At 34.2% G+C, this 18236-nt stretch overlaps 2 protein-coding genes and 1 long non-coding RNA gene across 15 annotated transcripts in view; 1 reads left to right on the top strand and 2 right to left on the bottom strand.

Annotated features, from left to right (window-relative positions):
* CCDC138 (coiled-coil domain containing 138) overlaps nt 1–2561 on the bottom strand; it is a 121018-nt gene extending 118457 nt beyond the window's left edge. For 3 of the 11 annotated variants that reach the window (XM_037807156.1, XM_037807155.1, XM_037807151.1), the window contains exons 1-2: nt 2392–2549; nt 914–962 (exon numbers count right to left, since the gene is read on the bottom strand). In XM_037807156.1, coding sequence (XP_037663084.1) covers nt 914–961 — 48 coding nt within the window. In that variant the 5' untranslated portion in view covers nt 962; nt 2392–2549. Of the gene's footprint in view, nt 1–913; nt 963–2391 lie in introns of all 11 variants that reach the window. The other 8 variants (XM_037807145.1, XM_037807146.1, XM_037807150.1 and 5 more) reach the window with 5 other exon arrangements.
* A 105-nt stretch (nt 2562–2666) lies between these two features.
* LOC119512470 lies at nt 2667–10116 on the top strand. Its single transcript, XR_005212387.1, has 3 exons — nt 2667–2970; nt 7345–7522; nt 9163–10116. It is a non-coding gene; the product is annotated as an uncharacterized LOC119512470 (long non-coding RNA).
* The window catches only part of RANBP2 (RAN binding protein 2), a 69083-nt gene continuing 55657 nt past the window's right edge, over nt 4811–18236 (bottom strand). For 2 of the 3 annotated variants that reach the window (XM_037807141.1, XM_037807140.1), the window contains exons 24-29: nt 10481–10685; nt 9157–9258; nt 7845–7990; nt 6852–7125; nt 6391–6725; nt 4811–6001 (exon numbers count right to left, since the gene is read on the bottom strand). In XM_037807141.1, coding sequence (XP_037663069.1) covers nt 5696–6001; nt 6391–6725; nt 6852–7125; nt 7845–7990; nt 9157–9258; nt 10481–10685 — 1368 coding nt within the window. In that variant the 3' untranslated portion in view covers nt 4811–5695. The remainder of the gene's footprint in view (nt 6002–6390; nt 6726–6851; nt 7126–7844; nt 7991–9156; nt 9259–10480; nt 10686–18236) is intronic. The other variant, XM_037807142.1, reaches the window with a different exon arrangement.

The raw sequence follows: 18236 nt of genomic DNA on the forward strand, positions 1-18236 counted from the left end.
ATCTGTAATTACTGTAAACAAACCTGGACAATGGAAAGACACCCATCTGAAAAGGCAAAGACTTTTCCAATTGTCTGTGTCATAGCTTTAGACGAAATAGATCTAATAATTGGAACTATTAAAGGAAGGGCATAGGAACTCTCATCAACACTTCTTAAGGTCTTAAATCCCAATGCCCTCATTTGAAACTTTTAAAACCAGGCCTCATTCTCTCTGTGTCACCTATTCCTGCCCCCGAGGGCCCAACCAGCTAAGGCATCTATGGGGGAAGAGTTGAGAGCAGAAAGATGGGGGAGGGTGGGCTTGGTTTAGAGTTCTTTCTACTGGGCCTAGAAAACAGAAATATTACGCACAGAGGAAACGTTGTGGAATAGGCCATGTTTGTCCTGAGAGAATTCCTAGATTAATTTTTTTTTCTCCAACAATACCTTTGTAACAGTAATCACAATAAACAAATTATTAAAATATAAACAGCCTTCGGATATAGGTAATTGAATAAGATCTATTGCCAAATTTCAGTAAGTAAAAGAAAATGTCCTTGAGAGTGTCCTTGAGAGGTATGGAAAAGTTTCCCCAGATTTATACTTGGGACAAATTAAACAACTGTATATTTCCCAGAGTTTGACGTTTTTGAGGTTATTCACAATTTTAGGAATTATGAAAACAAAGTTCTTTTAACCTCCAATATAAAAAGGAGCATTATATCTATTAGATCTTTAAGACAGTAAAAAACATACGTTTGTATTTAAATTATTAGCTTGAAAAATTATTTTAAAAATAATTTTGCTTTGTAGGAGGTTCAAAGATAGTATCGGAGATCTGTGGGTATGTAAAGTATACAGGATGTGCTTTGTTAAAGAAAGGGGTGTAGTTTTCAAAACTCCCAAATATACAAAGTACTCTATTGGCTTACCTGAGTAGGGCAGAGATCTTCTCTTACATTTAACCTCATCAAAATCATACTAAAAAAAAAAAAAATATGACGACATATTTAATTTGTATACTAAGAATCAATTTAGCCTCAAAATAGCTCCTCAAAAATTATATATTTACAAAGATAAAATTACAAAGGTTACAACAGAGAAACCTAGTAAGCATTACCTTAACTAAATGATGAAAGTTAACATCATCAAAGGATGGGACAAACCAACATCTTGAGCCTTAGAAAGCCAGACATCACTCATGTATACATTCCTGCCCAAAATACACAACCTGAATCTAATCATGAGAGAACTATCAGACAAATCCAAACTGAGGAACATTCAAGTAAATAATAATCTTCTGCTCTCAGAAACATCAACGTTATTAAAGACCCTTGTTTTTAATAAAGCTGAGAAGCTGTACCAGAGTAAAGGCAACAAAAGAGACAATTAAATGAAATCACATTACTTGGATTGACTCTGAGCCAGGAAAATGTTTTCTATACAGGACTTTACAGAAATATTGGTGAAATTTGAATATATTTCCTGATAATTTTACTGTGGTTATAAATGACAATGCCCTATTAGGAAAAACACATAGGAGCTCCAGTGGTGCAATCTGTTAGTGTGAGGTCCTCATAAAGAAAAATACATTGACGTACGTATATTTAAGGGTAAAGCGGCATAATGGTTGCAAAATACCATCAAATAGTTCACGGGAAAAGAACTGTGCATGTGTGTGAAAGCGAAAGGAAGAGAGAAATAGAGGGAATGGTAAAGCAAACGTGATAGAATGTTAAAAATTGGTGAATCCTGGTGAAAGGGGTACGAGGGAGTTCATTGTACTATTCTTTCCGTACGTTTGCCATAATTTCAAAACAAGCTTAGAAAATGAATTAATTTTTTTTAAACTCCTCTCAAGACACTGTAAATAAAAGTTCCAAAAATTATTTCTACAATGCCATACCAACCTTTGTATAAGCAAAAATTTTTTAATTTTATGGTGAAGGAGGTTTTTTTTTTTTAATAGAAAACTTGTTTTACCTACGTATGTGAGCTGTATCCGCCAAGCACCGAGACATCTACAACTTTGTGGTCTCAAATTACTTTTCTCCCACAAGCTAAATTTCACTAGACCTTTTTTCGGCGACGCGTAGGCACAACTCTCTAAACTTTTAAATGCCTCGAGGAGAGTTGATAGCTTTGGTCTTAAAGCTGCCAGTTAAAACTTTCTGGGGAAGAGGCCCCGGGTGCTCCGATCCACGGCCACCTGCAGCCTCGGTCCGGAAACGCATAGGGGCAGAGCTGTTAAGGCTGTCTAATTTACACTGCTAGGAATGAACCTTTTTGACTCTAAGGGACGGTTTTCTCCCAAGAGCCTGAGAGGTGCGGCCGACGTCGCGAAGAGAAGGCGACGAAGGCGAGGACTGGGGGCTCCGGGATAGGGAAGTGGAAGCGGCGGCGGCCTCACCTCTGCGGGGCAGCTGCCCCCTAGTCCGTAGCGACTTTTAAGACGCTCAACTTCGAAATCTTGACCAGGCGGCTTGACCACCCTGGGTTCCATGACTTGCCGTAGTCACCGTTGCCTCCCCGGGAACAGCGTTCAAACCCGCGGCAACGGAGGCAGGGGGCGGAGCTCGCGACAGCGGATGTGCGTCATGACGCAGGGCATACGTCCGGCCTCTCCGGTATGCACGTTCGCTGTACTCGCGGCGGCGGATATTGCGCTCCTAGCCGCGGCACGGCGCTCAGTGTGCAGCTGGCTATACTGCTGCTGAGGCAAAACCGCGTAACGCAGGACCCGCGGCCTTAAGGAAGCGGTGCCGAAGTCAGTGGGACTCCCTGAGTGTCCCTTCTTTCTAAGTACTAAAAACCATCCTCGCCTTACAAGCGTTTTTCCCGCCAAGTGATTTAAGGACTCGGATTCCTTTACAAGTATGTTATCTGGGCTGATAAATTTATTCTTCCTAGTGTCTTAAGGAGAAAAGGCTACTTGGATTTTACCTCGGTTGTTTCAAGGAACCAAAAAGCAACCTACGTAGAGATCATGGTAAGTGGCCTGTAAACTCAAAAGATTCCGTTTTAAGCTAATCTGGCCCCTATCACTGCCCCGTCTGAAAAGAACTTAACTATACCCTTAGGGTAGAGTAAAACGACTGGGCTCTCCACTTTCTCAGTTATCCTGTACTACTCGTGGGGATGTGCGAATGCCTACACTATATTTAATTACATCTTTAGCTTGTGTATATTCATGCCAAAATACTCCTGCTTTTAAATCATAGGTGGACTTTGCTAACTGTAATATATATATATATATATATTTGTATGTAAAGGAGAAAAAATCAATATGGCAAGATACTAAGCACAGAAATTTCAAAGATTACCTTCTCACTTTTCTTAACCATTGGCCTGGTTCCCAGAAGTGGGATTAACAGAATGTGGTTTAACAGAGTTAAAAAGGAGTATTAGAATGTAATCTCTGTCAGTACCTAGCACTTTAGTAGGTGCTCAATATTTATTGGCATGATCTATCAACTTCAAAACTTATATTATACTGATTGAAGGAAATAATTGTTTAACCACTCGGTTTCTCTAATTTATACGATTATAATATTGCAATTTATTTTTCTAGGTTGTTCAACTGCATGTCTGGACTAACAAATTCTAAATTCTCTGGATTATTTTTAAAGTCCTCAAATGCCCAAATTTTGTAAGATTAATACTTTATTAAAGTAGCTATTGTCTGGAGATTACTTAAACCAATACTTTTTGCCAGAAAGTATTACTTAAAGCATATAAATAATGAATTTCCTTATTTCCTATTTTAAGCAGCTTTTAATGAGACTATAAAATCCAGACAGATAATTTTTGGGTTTTGGGTTTATACCACATTAACAATTAAACAGCAAAACTAGAGAAACCACACAGGTTTTTCCTGGAATGTGACACAAGCTTTTGTTATAAATGCCTCAAGCCACTTTTAATTTAGAACATGGCTTTTTACAATTATGAGTAAAGGAAAAAGATGTGGTATATAATGTGATTTTAATGTATGCATCTTTGGAATACTTATACTGGAAAAGCCCATTTACATGTCATTTTTATGAAATTTTTTTTGTCTCAGGAGTTTTTAAAGCATTTTAATTTATAACTGTAATGCTTTAATATAGCAGGGAAATCAGACTTAAAAAACATCCTAAATTGCACTTGCATTTACTTGGAATTTATTCTAAAATCATGACAAAGACATCAGCTGTCTTGGCTGAAAAGTTACAACACACTTTACATCAACTTATATTACCTAGGTTTCTCAAGAAGCCAATTAAAAATATTAAATGTGCATATATTAAGTCCATGGTTTCTTTTAAGGTTCAGGTGATTCAATTACTATGTTTGGAGTAAGTTTGTGGCCAAGTGGTTTACAGAGATGGTATTCCATCACTCATTACCCACACATAACACCTCTCCCTTCATTTGACTGATGGTTGAACAGCTATTTAATATAAGATACCCCATTTATAAATTCCCAAGAAACAGGGAATTACCCCCACTGTCCTTTCTTACTAACCAAAATGAAATAATTGTACTGGGAAGAACACAGGAGGAGGAAAACAGTCTATGATTGGAGTACGTGAAATTTTGTGTTCTCCATGGATTCTTTGTAGTTCTATATTGGGTAAGCTGATGAGAACATCCCCTTCTTTTAATTAGTTTGCTTAACTTTTGACACTAGTCATCCATTTCTAAATACATTTTCAATGTGTATCAGAACTTGAAGAGTCACTTCATTGAGAGCTCTGGAAATTATATGGCAGCTAGAGTATACTGATCTTTGTCATCTTTATGTCTGGTACTGGAATAGATGAACAGACAACTAGATGCACAAGTAATGAGTTTTTTTAAAATGTCACGGCTGTTACAATGTCACTTTATTTCTGCTACAAAATTCACCAGAAAAAGGTACTGAAACAATCTAGTATAAAGCAAATCTTTAACCAAAGAACATGGTATAGACCTTTTTTTAAAAAATATTCATATTTTATCACAATACTGCAAGGAAAAAAGTCAAGTTCTATATCAGAACTAAGCTGTAGTTTCTGAGGTAGTAGAGACAGATGACAGCTTAAAAAAGAAAAAGAAAAACAAAGGAAATAACTTGTTTAAAATGTAAAAGGACACAGGAAGCTACATATTTTAAGAAAAGAAGGTATCCCACTTAAAAATTAATTTATAACTGGAAGAATTATGGAAGAGCACTTAGGTTAATTCTCTACCCTCTGTGGCTCTACCCATTCATAAATGAGTTTCTGTACACAAGTGAGCATGCCAATAGTTAAGATTATGAAATATATTTCATATCTTAAAAAAAAAAATCCAAGTTGTGGTCCTTTTATTCAAAGGGTAAGTATATCCATGCAGGAAGTCCAAATATCAAAAAAGGAATTAAAATTAAATTGCATATATCATATTCTTTCAAGAGTTTGAGAAGGTCTATTGCTTTTAACAAGATTAGTATTACTCCATTTTAATAGAGATATGTCAGGAGTACATAAACACAAGTACACCTGAAATATACCAGTGTTTAAACTTTTATTTCACACCATGCAAGGTCAATTATAACACATTAAAAAATGACAACAGCTATAAGCTGCAATTTTACATTTATACATTGGAAACGTTCATTTTTAAAAGCTGAACATAATTACCATAGTGTAACAGCTAAGCTTTAATTTAACTGTTTATATAGATTAAATTTACTATGAAAAACAATGATTTTATATCTGTCCACATTCTGTGATACTAATTCTTCGACTAACCAACCCTTTAGGAGAACCAAATGATTCAATCTTTTTCACGGTATCCATGCCATCCTTAACAAACCCAAATACTACATGCTTAAAGTCCAAATGTTCCGCTTTTTTTAGTGTTATAAAAAATTGAGAATTATTGGTATCTCGTCCTTGATTGGCCATTGACAATAAGCCAGGACCAGTATGTTTCACGTTAAAACTTTCATCTTCAAAGTTATCTCCATAAATGGACCGTCCTCCTGTTCCATCATGTTTGGTGATATCTCCCCCCTGAAAATATATTTCAGTTAATAGGAATCCTGAACGAAACATTAAAATACACACAGAACTTATCAATACAGGATAAATTCTAAAAGTTCACCTACTTTAAGAATGTGGTTTGAAAACTAAGAATTTTCATTTTTGAAAGGAAAATGAAAAGGTCTTTTTCCCACCCTCAGTGTCTAGCAAGTTTCAAGGGATTAGCCAAAGTTAAGCTTTTTCAGGTTAAACGTTATTGTTGGAGAGGTGTGTGCGTGTGAGTGTGTGGCGCTACCATGTGGAAAGGTAGGAAATCTTTAGGAAACTACAGGATGAAGGCAAGGCCAATTTCTCAAATTTCCCAAGGTAATGTAAGACATTCTTCTAAGCTTTGATTACGATACAAAGTTAATACTTACTTGGCAAACGAAATCTGGAATTACTCTGTGAAAAATGGAGTTCTTGAAACCAAAGCCCTTCTCTCCAGTGCATAATGCTCTGAAGTTCTCAGCAGTTTGAGGAACAATGTTTGAAAATAATTCCATGGTTATACGTCCTAGAGGTTCATCATCCACACAAACATCAAAAAACACCACAGGATTTGTCTCCTTTGACAATTCTGCTGTCAGTGATACATGTCCTTTCTGAAGTTTCAATAAATTCTGTTGACATTCTTCAAATTTTTTCTTAAAACAATCAGCCATTTCTTTAGTTTTAAATCTCACTGCAAGCTGTTCCACTTTTGCTTCTCCGTCTTAAAAAAAAAAAAAAGGCAGTGAATTTAGTATTAAAATAATTGTTCTAAACTATTTTATGTGTTTGTTATGGATTTTAGAGAAGTCCAAAAAATGAAAAATAGCATCTGAACACAGAAACTCACCAGCATAATCTGAGGCAGTCCAAACTAAAGCATTATTTGAAACATTTAAGGGTTTTAATTCCATCGTTTTGGTAATAACATGGTTTGCACACACTTTAAAGACCTGGTCTCTTCTCATTAGGATCCTATAATAATTCTTCACTGTATGCCAGAGAATCTTTATATCTCCAACACCACGCTCCTTCCACTGACTGACATCTCGATCCCATCTATAAAGTTTGGCTCTCTCTTTAAATAAAATTTCTTCATCTTCTTCTCCAGATTTTACTTCTACCTATGATAACACATGAAAATATCAATAAGGTGCTGCTTATAACAAATTTCATAGCAAATTACAAGATACAAATTCTTTAAGATATATTAAATTTATTTTCTTTGTAATAACATTAACAGAATTTGAAGTGCAGTATCAAGACCTAAGAATAGGAATGCATCTTAATTTGGATGAAGCAGTGAAGATCTGATGTCTTTAAATATCATTTGTCTCTTACAGAGTATTCCTCCTCCTTTGAGAAATTAAATGCCTTTATAGGAGAAGAGCTTTGGAAAGTACTGTTTTTGAGATACATTAACTACTGATTGAGACTGAAAAACTACAAAGTAATTTGCCTAAAAACAACAAACTTGTCCAGAAATGGAGATGTAATCTTTTATTAAGAAGACTTTTGCAAGTAGGAGATTAGATATTGTTTTTTGCTTCTAGAATTATGCTGTCAAAACAAATATTATATTCTAACAAGGGGAAATATTTCAGTTCTAACCAACCATTTCATAGAGAATTTACCAAGCAACATTTATATGTAAACTTTGGCAAAGATAACAATTTGTATTTAAAGAAAAGGATGGACTTCTAATAAACACAGAGCTTCCATTTCAAACTGTAAATACTCGGAAAGAAATGCAAATAAAGTAGCCCTACAAATTAAGCCTATGTGTTTTAAACGTAAAATGAGAAATCAGTTATTGGTAAGATTTTCATTCCCTAATATTTACCTCTGGTAATGACACTATTGGTTCAAAATGTATATCTTCATTATGAACTACTTCTTCATCACTACCATCTTCATCTTCGCCAACTTTACTGGTTGACTGTGTTCCAAACACGGCTGCTCCAGTGTTGGCCCACTGGAAATTTTTATCTGATAAAATAGGATATTTAAGCAGTGTTATCTATTGTAACCTTTTCAATAGCAACATTGCACACTTAAGAGTGAAACAGGCAAACTCAAAATGATTATGAGGGAGACTTGCTTTAATAAGCCCTACCCACTAACATTTTTTAGTTATTTTTGTTAGTTCTTATGTGTTGAATGCTTAGTTTACTTGATTTATATTCTTGTTAAAAATAGTATTTGAAACTATAAATCCCCTGCAGTCAATTTTGGCTATATCCTAATAAGTTTTCATAGGAATCTTCACATTTTACAAAATTTTCAGATAATTTCAGTTTTTGCCTACTTTGTAAAGGTTACATTGAGTAACAATCAGCCAAATAAGTCAACTCTTATATGGCAATTTTTTTTCTGAATCAACACATCTATTCTATTAAATTTGCTTATTACCCTGTGACTTCAGGATATTTTATTAAAAAATTTTAAAAATAAAGCAGCTTTGACCCATCAAAACCATGAATTTCAGCATACTCTCTAAAAGTAATTTCAAAGTTTTATATGTTTCAGTGTGAGGAGCTTTGAAACACATGTAAATATGTGGGAGAGGAGAACATTCTAACTATACACAGGGAAGAAATTACAAGAATGAGAAAATATAATGTACAGCCTTATGCCAGTAAACCTGAAACAATTAAGGGAATGAATTATTGTTACCTAAATGAATTAAAACTAAGAAAAAACCACTGGAAAAGATTTTGCAAAAGCTCACCAATTATTACCATGGTAAGCTAGCACAAAGATCAAAAATAGTACAAAAATAGAAAACTACAAAATCATCTCAGTAAAAAATATAGATGCACAAATATTAAAAGATTAACAAATCAAATCTAAAAGTTAATTGAAAGAACAATGCTACCAAAAAATCAAGATTATTAAAAAACTAAAAGGATAGTTCTACATTTCCAGGTAGAAAACAGTACCAGCATGACTTATATTTAACTCAGAGAAAACTTTTATGGTTATGTTAATAAAATGTTATTAAAAATAATATACAAACACAGTAATTAAATAATATACTAGCCAAATGGAGAAGGGAATTGAATTTTCGAAGTTGTTACAACACTGTGACAAAGGACTAGTTCTTTTAGTTACGTCTGATTCTGTATCATTAAAATCTCTCCTTTTGATCTTACCTTTAGAACCAAAAGCAAAATCCCCAGAATTACTGGAAGCCAAGTCTGCAAATGACAACCCTGTACTATTTCCAAATCCAAATGGAAGTGTTTTGTTTTCTACTAACAAAAGGAAAAAGAACAATTTAGTGTTTCACTGATATATACTGAACATCAAAGCTTAAGCCAGAAAACGAGGAGAATGGGGATAGAACCTTCTGAAGCTTTTATCTGCTGGTTATTTCTCTGAAGAAGGTAAAAGTTACAAAATGCATCCAATTCTGAACTTCCTTAGTATTATTAAGCTGACATGAAAGATTCCTTATCAATACTATATCAAAACATGCCAAAAATCATTTTTAAAAATAGGATGTTGAAGTATCTATACTAACCCACACATAGTTATATAGTTACTGCTTTATAATCTGAAACAAGCATCCAGCCAAAATTAAGATTTTAGGAAACATCTGAAATTCCATTAATCCAGCATAAAGAGTATTTGTCTTCTGTTTTATAAATAATAAGCCCATAAAAACTGAATGTCTCATTTATAGAAGGTATATAATACTAGGTCATCAGGAGTTTGGGGGTCTCATATTAATTCTGCCAAAGTCAGAATGATCTCTGAAAGCCCTATGCTTTACTTTCCTCATCTGAAATATACGGGATCTGAGGTCTGAAGTACCTTCCTCTTCTAGCATATTAAGGCTCTAAAATGCCTATAATCTAATATTTGTGATTTATTTCAGCCTACTTCTGCAATAAGTTAGAGTATACAGCCAACAGACATATATAAAACAATACAGTTTAAAGAGACCCCCCCTCAATCGAGATGGAAAGGCAAGGAGGAAGCACACCAAACATTAGTTAAGATAACTAAAAATGTTGCAAGCTTTGAGGATGGTGAATAAAGACATTTAAATAGCACCTTTAACAGTTAACAACCCTATTGTAATATTTCTAAATTTATTTCGTATTTACCTACAGTACATTGAATATGTTTGAGACATAGTGTAATTAAGACAATATTCAAACAGAAATATTTATCACAAAGAAATTTTCCCTGTAAGCAAACTATTGTCCTTTATATTCAGGCAGAAAGATCAGAGCCAAAATACTTTGTATTCCCTACTACCACAACTCTTAATACAAATACATGCTTATAATCTGTGCTGGCAAAGGAATTATGATATTCTAATTATTACTAATATTTAAATGCCTTCATACATCTCAAAAATTTGTCTTAAGAAAGGGATTTTTTAGTAACTTACATTTAAAAGTGTAACATCTCAAAAATGTGTTCGTTATGTAATGCATGCCCAGAAATTTTTTGTAAACACTTTACCTTGGCTTGTAGAATCTCCATCATTTTCCTTCCTAGCAGACAAATCTACAGGTTTGTCCTCAGTTCCGGAAGAAAGAGGTGCTGAACTAAGAGATTTGGTCATAGAATCAGGTTCTTCAGATATACCGAAAAGTGGTATGGTCACCTTAGTTCCACCTGAACAAATACTGTCCACCATGCTCGTCACTTCTTCACTGTGGGCTTTCTGCAGAGCAGAAGTCACAAATTAATATGCCAGTAAATGCTGAGTTCTAGAAAATGTCATATACCATATTTGAAAAGAAATTGAGAACTTCCAGTACTAGAATAGATGGAATAAGCACAATCCACCCTACCTCCCACTCCACATTCCACCTTATCTCAATAATTACAATAGAAACACTTAGACTGAAACAGGTAAAACAGCTATGAAAAAGACTCTCAAGGGTGGATGAAAGCAGGTAGACTAAGAATCTTAGGACTTGAGAGAGAATCTGGTGGTGAGATCTTTGTTGGCTTTTTTTTCTTTTTTGCCTCCCATATATCACACCTTGGGTGCTAGAGCAGCCTGAAAATCTGGAATTGCCAATGGCACAGAGAAAAAGCCCCAACAAGAGCCTTTTCTCTTGCCAGAGAACCATGGAAGGAGGGAAGGAGGAAGGAAAATAACCCAAACATGATGGAATTATCAGAAAAAGATATTAAAGAAGCTATTTTAACAATGCTCCAAGAACTAAAGGCAAATACTCTTGAAACAAATGAAAAGACAGAATTTCTCAGCAGAGAAATAGAAGGTATAAAGAAAGAATTAAATGGGAATTTCAGAACTGAAAAATATAATAGAAGAAAAAGTTTATAAAATACTTCATCCAACAATAGCAGAAAATACATTCTTCTCAAGTTCACATGGAACATTCAACAAGACAGATCACATTCGGGGTCTTAAAACACACCTTAACAAATTTAAAAGAACAGAAATCACTCAAAGTATGCTCTGAGTCAAAAGTGGAATTAGACTAGAAATCAACAAAAAGATAGCTAGAAAATCCCAAATATTTGGAGATTAAACAACTCACTTTTAAATAAGACATAAGTCAAAGAAGTCTCAAGAAATACATTAAAACATTTTGATCTAAATAAAAATACAACAAAAATTTGTGGGATGCAGCAAAAGCAATGCTTAGAGATAAATATATTAACACTGAATGTATTTTTTAGAAAAGAAGAAAGCTCTAAAACCAATAATCTAAGCTCCCACTCTAGGAAACAAGGGAAAGAATAATAATAATAAACCTAAAGCAAAAAGAAGAAATAGAGTAGAAATCAATGAAACCGAAAACAGGAAAACTAAAAGCTAGTACTTTGGAAACAAGTCAATAAAACTGGTAAACCTCTAGTCAGGCTAAGCAAGAAAAAAATAAACTCAAATTACTTAATATCAGAGATGAAAGAGGGGCTATCACTACGGATCCCATGGAGACTAAACAGATAATATGGGAATATTATGAACAACTGTAAGCACACAAATGCCGTAAATTAGGAGTGGACTGATGGGGACTGAATCATGTACCCCACAAAGGAGTCAATTCTTACTCTGCATGGGTTTTGTGAACTCATGTGTAAATAGGACCATTGAAGGTATTATTAATTAAGGTAAGGACAAATAGAATCAGGTTGGGTCTTAATCTGTATTACTGGAGGCAGTATAAAGACAGGAAATTCAGACACAGACAGAGAAGCCAGAAGACCCAGAAGCCGAAGTCAACAGAAACCAGAAAAGCAGACACAAGAAGAGAGGGATTGCTATGTGATGGAGGACTGTCATCACCAGAATGCTACTAACTCTGGGGTAAAATATGACTTTGCCAATATCTTGATTTTAGACTTCTAGACTTCGAAACCGTAAGATAATAAAATGCTTGTTGTTTAAGCCAACCATTGTGAGGTATTTCTCACAGAGCTCTGACATCCTAAACTATGGACTAATTCCTTTAAAGACACAATCTACCAAAACTCACAAGAGGATAAACAGATAACCTGAATTGGCCTTTATCTATTAAAAAAAAAAATAGCCTCAACAATTAATGACTTCCAACAGAGAAAGCACCAGACCCAGATGGTTTCACTTATGCATCTACAAAAACATTTAAGGAAGAAATGATACAAAATCTCTATAATCACTTCCAGAAAATAGAAGCAGAAAGAATAATTCCTTGTTCATTCTATGAGGGCAGCATTGCCCTAAAATCAAAACCAGATAAAGGCATTACAAGAAAGGAAAACTATAAACAAGTTTCTCTCATGAACACAGATGCAAAATTTTTCTCCAAAATACAAGCAAATCAAACCCAACATAGTATTAAAAGAATCTATGCAACACAACCAAGTAGAATTACTCCAGGCATACAAAATATGAATAAATACCTCACCAAAGAGGATATACAGGTGACAAATAAACATGAACAGATGCTCAACATCATGTCATTAGGGACTGCAAATTAAAAGGACAATTAGATATCACCAACACATCTATTAGAATGACTAAAATTTAAAAAATGACAATACCAGATGCTGACAAGGTTGTGGAACAAGAGGAACATTCATTCATTGGTGGTAGGAATGTAAAATTATAGTCACTTTGAAAGACAGTCTGATGGTTTCTTACAAAGCTAAACATAGTCTTACCATATAATCCAGCAATCATGCTTCTAGGTATTTACCCAAATGAGTTGCAAACTTATATCCCTGCAAAAACCTACACTCAAATGTTTTTTACAACTTTATTCATCATCATCAAAAACTAAAAGCAATCAAGATGTCCCTCAATAGGTAAATGGATAAACAAACTGTGGTACAGCCATACAATGGAATACTATTTGAAGATAAAAAGAGCTAAGCTATTAAGCCACAAAAAGACATGGAAGATCAGTCAGTGCTTAATGCTAAGTGAAAGAAGCCAGTGTGAAAATGCTACATGGTATGACTCTCAATGACATTTTGGAAAAGGCAAAACTACAGAGAATTTGGTGAGGGAGGGCCAAAAGTGACACAGGAGATTTTTAAGGTAGTGAGACTACCCTGTGAGATATTGTAATCATGGGTACATGGCATTATAAATTTGTCAAAACCATAGAACTGGATAAAGAGTGAACCGTAATGTAAACTACAGATGTTAGTTAATAACAATCTATCAGTATTGGTTCAGTAATTGTAGTGAATGTACCACACTAATGCAAGATGTTAATATGGGAAACTGTGGGGAAAGAGGACGCATGGGAACTCTCTAAACTACCTGCTCAATTTTAACATAAACCCAAAACTACTCTAAAAAGTGAAGCCTATTAATTTAAAGAACAATTCACTGGAGGGGTTCAACAGCACAATGATAGCGACAGAGGAAAGAGTCAGTGAAATCAGTTCAAATCAATAAAGTATGTAATCTGGACAGAGATTTAATTAAATAAACAAATTTAGGACCCATGGGACTTGTGTGATATCAAAAGATCTAATCTTCCTGTCCTAGGAGTCCCTGGAAAGAGAAATAAACTGGAGCAGAAAAAAATATGAAGAAATATATCAGAAAAGGCCCAAATTTGGTTAAAGACATAAATTTACAGATCCTAGAAACATAAATAATGCCATAAAAGATAAACATAAAAAAACAACAACAGATACATCATAGTCAAACTGCTAAAAATCAAATTAAGAAAAATATTAACAGAAGGTAGAGAAAAACAACACATTACATATAGAGGGAAAATAATGTGAATGAATGCAGATTTATCATCAGAAATGAGGGAGGCCAAAAGAATACAGTAACTTTTTTTTTAAAGCACTGAAAAGAAAGAACTGTCAACACAATCTTATCCACTGAAAAGAACCTTCAGGAATGAGAGAGAAATGAAAACATTCTAAGATGAAAGAAAAGAAAGAGAATTTGTCACCAGTATATCTGCTTTTAAAGAAATACTAATGAAAAGAACTTTTTTCAGGTCGAAGGCAAATGACAGCAATAAAATCCTAGAAAAATTCAAAAGAAGGAAGAACTACTGAAATAGTAAATACTTGGGTAAACAGACTGTTTTTCACCTTTTATGTTCATAAAAATACGACATTGAAAGCAAAACCTGAGAGATGGGATTTCTGCTGTAGATGTAATTCATGACAACGTTATACATCACTACATTATAATGGAAGTAAGGGACCTACCTATATGGTTGTAAGGTTTTTGTATGTTACTTGAAATGGTAAAATAGTATTCTAAATAGTTTCTGTAAATTTTGATATGTGTATTATCATCTCCAAAGCAACCACTAAAAAAAAAATGTATCACTAGTGCAAAATGTACAATAAATTTAAAATACTGAAGAAATTCAAATAATTCAAAAGAAGGTGTAAGAGGGGAAACAGTAATGAAAAAATAGAAGGGACACACAGAAATCTAAAAATTAAATGGTAAGCCTAAAATCAACCATGTCACAAATTACATTAAATGTAAATGATCTAAATGCACAATTTAAGAAACAGATTATCAGGTTGGATTTTAAAAATTAACAGAATGCTATCAATAAGAAATATAATGATATAATAGGTTAAAAATAAAAGTATTGAAAAATATATACTGTGCAAACACACACAAGCAAGCTTAAGTATCAATATCAGATAAACCAGACTTTAGAACAAGAAAAATTACTAGGCAAAAAGGACATTACATCATGATAAAGAGGTCAATTTGCCACTTCTGGAATGGCAGAATGAGAACGTCTGTAAATATACACCTGCAGAGAAGCAATGAAACCACTAACACTGTCAATCAACTTTTACAGAATTCTGGAAATTAAACCAAAGACTTGCAACAATCTGAGAAGTGTTTATTCCAGAAAAACTGGTGACCTTCAGTGAGAACAACTGGGTTAGTGGCATTGTAACTTGACCTATTCCCATCCCCCAGCCCCGTAGTAATCTTGAAAACCAGCAGCCTGACAACTATGGTAGCTAAGAAAACCAGCAGCCTTCCAGTCATTAGAGGGGGCAGAATGGGTTTGGAGGACCTCAAATGGTCCCATCCCCAGAGCAATGTCATTATTTGACCTCTCAGTCACAGCTTCCTGGGGGGAAAAAAAACCACACACACAAAAACATTTGCAGGTCATTATTTGATATGGCTGGGAATTTGCTCTCCAAGAACAATCATATCCCTGTGACATTTTTCAAACAATCAGTAGCAACTGGTTAACATCGCAGCTGCCAGAGGCTGTGATACTAGTTTTGGCAAACAAGAGCCTGGTCAAATATGTAAAAGGAAGATCTGAGGAACAAGAGTCAATAAGGGTCTTTGAAACGTTCTTATATATCCCTGGTGATCATGAGGCTGCACTCACATACAGGGCTTTACATGCCCAGGTAAGACTTGAGAAGAGAATCCCTCACCTCAGTACAAGCAGAAAGTTAAGACTAAGGCAGACTGTAAATCACTGAGTTTTTGAAAGTGTGTTCCAAGGCACACACAAAACCCCTAGGCAAACAGTGAAAGACTTATTTATTAATTCAATATATTTAAGAAAATCTTTTATCTATCATTAGTTGATCACTAAACTAATGGAGCAGACTTTTAACCACACACTATGGGAAAAGCAGACTTCAGAGAATTAATCCAGGAAAGGCACTAAAAAATAGCAACACCACCCTTGGAAGGGTAGAAATGGTTTCCATAGTTGCCACATTATATTATCTAATATGTTCAAAGTAATCAGAAGGAAGGAAATAATAGAGATTACAGCAGAAATAAATGAAACAGAGAACAGAAAAACAATATGAAAATTCAACAAAGAGAGCAACAAGGTATAAGGAACAAACTTTGGTAAGAGAAATGGACAAATCCACAATTAGGCTTGGCAACACTCATCTCTCAGTAATCAACAGACCAAGCATACAAAAAATTAGCAAGGATGTATGAGACTTGAATAACACACCACCAAGTAACTTGACCTAATTAACATTTAAAGAACATTCCATCCAACAACAAGCCTATACACTATACATTCTTCTAAATGGAACATGGAACATTCACTAAGATAGACCGTATTCCAGGCCAAAGACAAACATCATTAAATTTTTAAGAATTGGAATTATTCAAATGTATATGTTCACAAACAATAATGGAATTAAACTAGGTATCATTAACTGAATGATATCTGGAAAAACCACAGAGTATTCAGAAGCAACATAATATTATCTAATCCTTAGGTCACATAGGGTGTCTCAAAGAAAATTAGAAAATAGTGCGCTGAATAAAAATGGAAAGAAAAAAAAAAAACATAAAAATTTGTGAGATATAGCTATATAGTGCCTGGTGGGAAACTTGTAGAAATAAATGCCTGTATTAGAAATGAGCAATAGTCTTACATCAGTAATTTAAGCTTCCACTTTAAGAAACCAAACAAAGAGCAAAATAAACTCAAGACAAGCAAAAGAATGGAAATAAAAAGCAGACATCAATGCAACTGAAAATAGAAAAAGAAATAGATAAAATCAATGCAGTCAAAAGCTCTTCAAAAAAAAAAATTAAAATTGATAAATAAACCTCTAACCAGATTAACGAAGAGACATCATGAAGAAAAGATGAGATGTATCAACAGTGAACCTACAAACACTAAAAGAATAGTAAGGAGTTCCCAGGAACAACGCTCTATACACATAAATTAGACATCTTAGATAAATGGACCAATTCCTTGAAAGACAGAAATCACTAAAACTTACTCAAGGAGACACAGTGTACCTAGTCCTGTATCTATTTAAAAAGTTGAGTTTGTATTTAAAAAGACTTTCAAAAAAAAAAAAAAAAAATCCAGTGTCAGATGGTTTTACTGGTAAAAACTACCAACCTTTCAAGGAAAACTGACACCAATTCTACACAAACTCTTCCAGAAGATAGAAGCAGAGAGAATACATCCCAACTTGTTTTACAATATCAGCATCACTGTTACACGGAGGCCAAAGATAGCACCAGAAAAGCAAACTACTAACCAATATCCCGGATGATAAATTTTTTTTAACAATACCATAACACATCAGACCCCACAAGTAAAAATTATATGCCCACTCTCATTTCTTCAAATCAATACTGTACTGTCCTAGCAAGTGCAATAAAAAAAGAAAAAGAAATAAAAGCCATTCAGATTGGAAAAGAAGAAATAAAACAATCCCTTATTGGCAGAGAATGTGATGTCCAAAGAATGTACAAAAAAATTTCCTGGAATTAATAACTGAGTTTAGGAAGGGCACAAGATACAAAATCTATATACAAAATCATCCATATTTCTATACACTACCACTAACAAAAAATACCAAATACTTGTATACCAGATGAAGTGGCACAAGATGGAAAAAGAATAAACAGCATACAATTCACTCTGCCGACTAGCTCTGAAATTATTTTTCAGAAAACAGATTTGTTCATTAAAAAATAAGCCTATATTTATATTGCTGTTTCAGTTTGCACAATCCAAATTTATATAATTATGACTATTTTTATATTTGCTAAACAAATAATTGCATGGTAAAGCCTCCGAATGCCAGGAATTGGGGAGGAAGTTTAAGAGAAATTGAATGTTGTTTGCTTCCAGAGAATCTAGGGAAACTGTTGGGTGATTGTGAAATATGATTTGTTTAGCATAGTGAGGCTATTGATATAGGAACTTTAAAGGTGAATCTTCCTCAAATATATCTGTTTATAAATGGGAAGGTACATGGCTGAGTAAGTTTAAACCTGCTGGCA

This window comes from Choloepus didactylus, chromosome 17 (assembly GCF_015220235.1).
Source record: "Choloepus didactylus isolate mChoDid1 chromosome 17, mChoDid1.pri, whole genome shotgun sequence".
Lineage (NCBI taxonomy): Eukaryota > Metazoa > Chordata > Mammalia > Pilosa > Megalonychidae > Choloepus > Choloepus didactylus.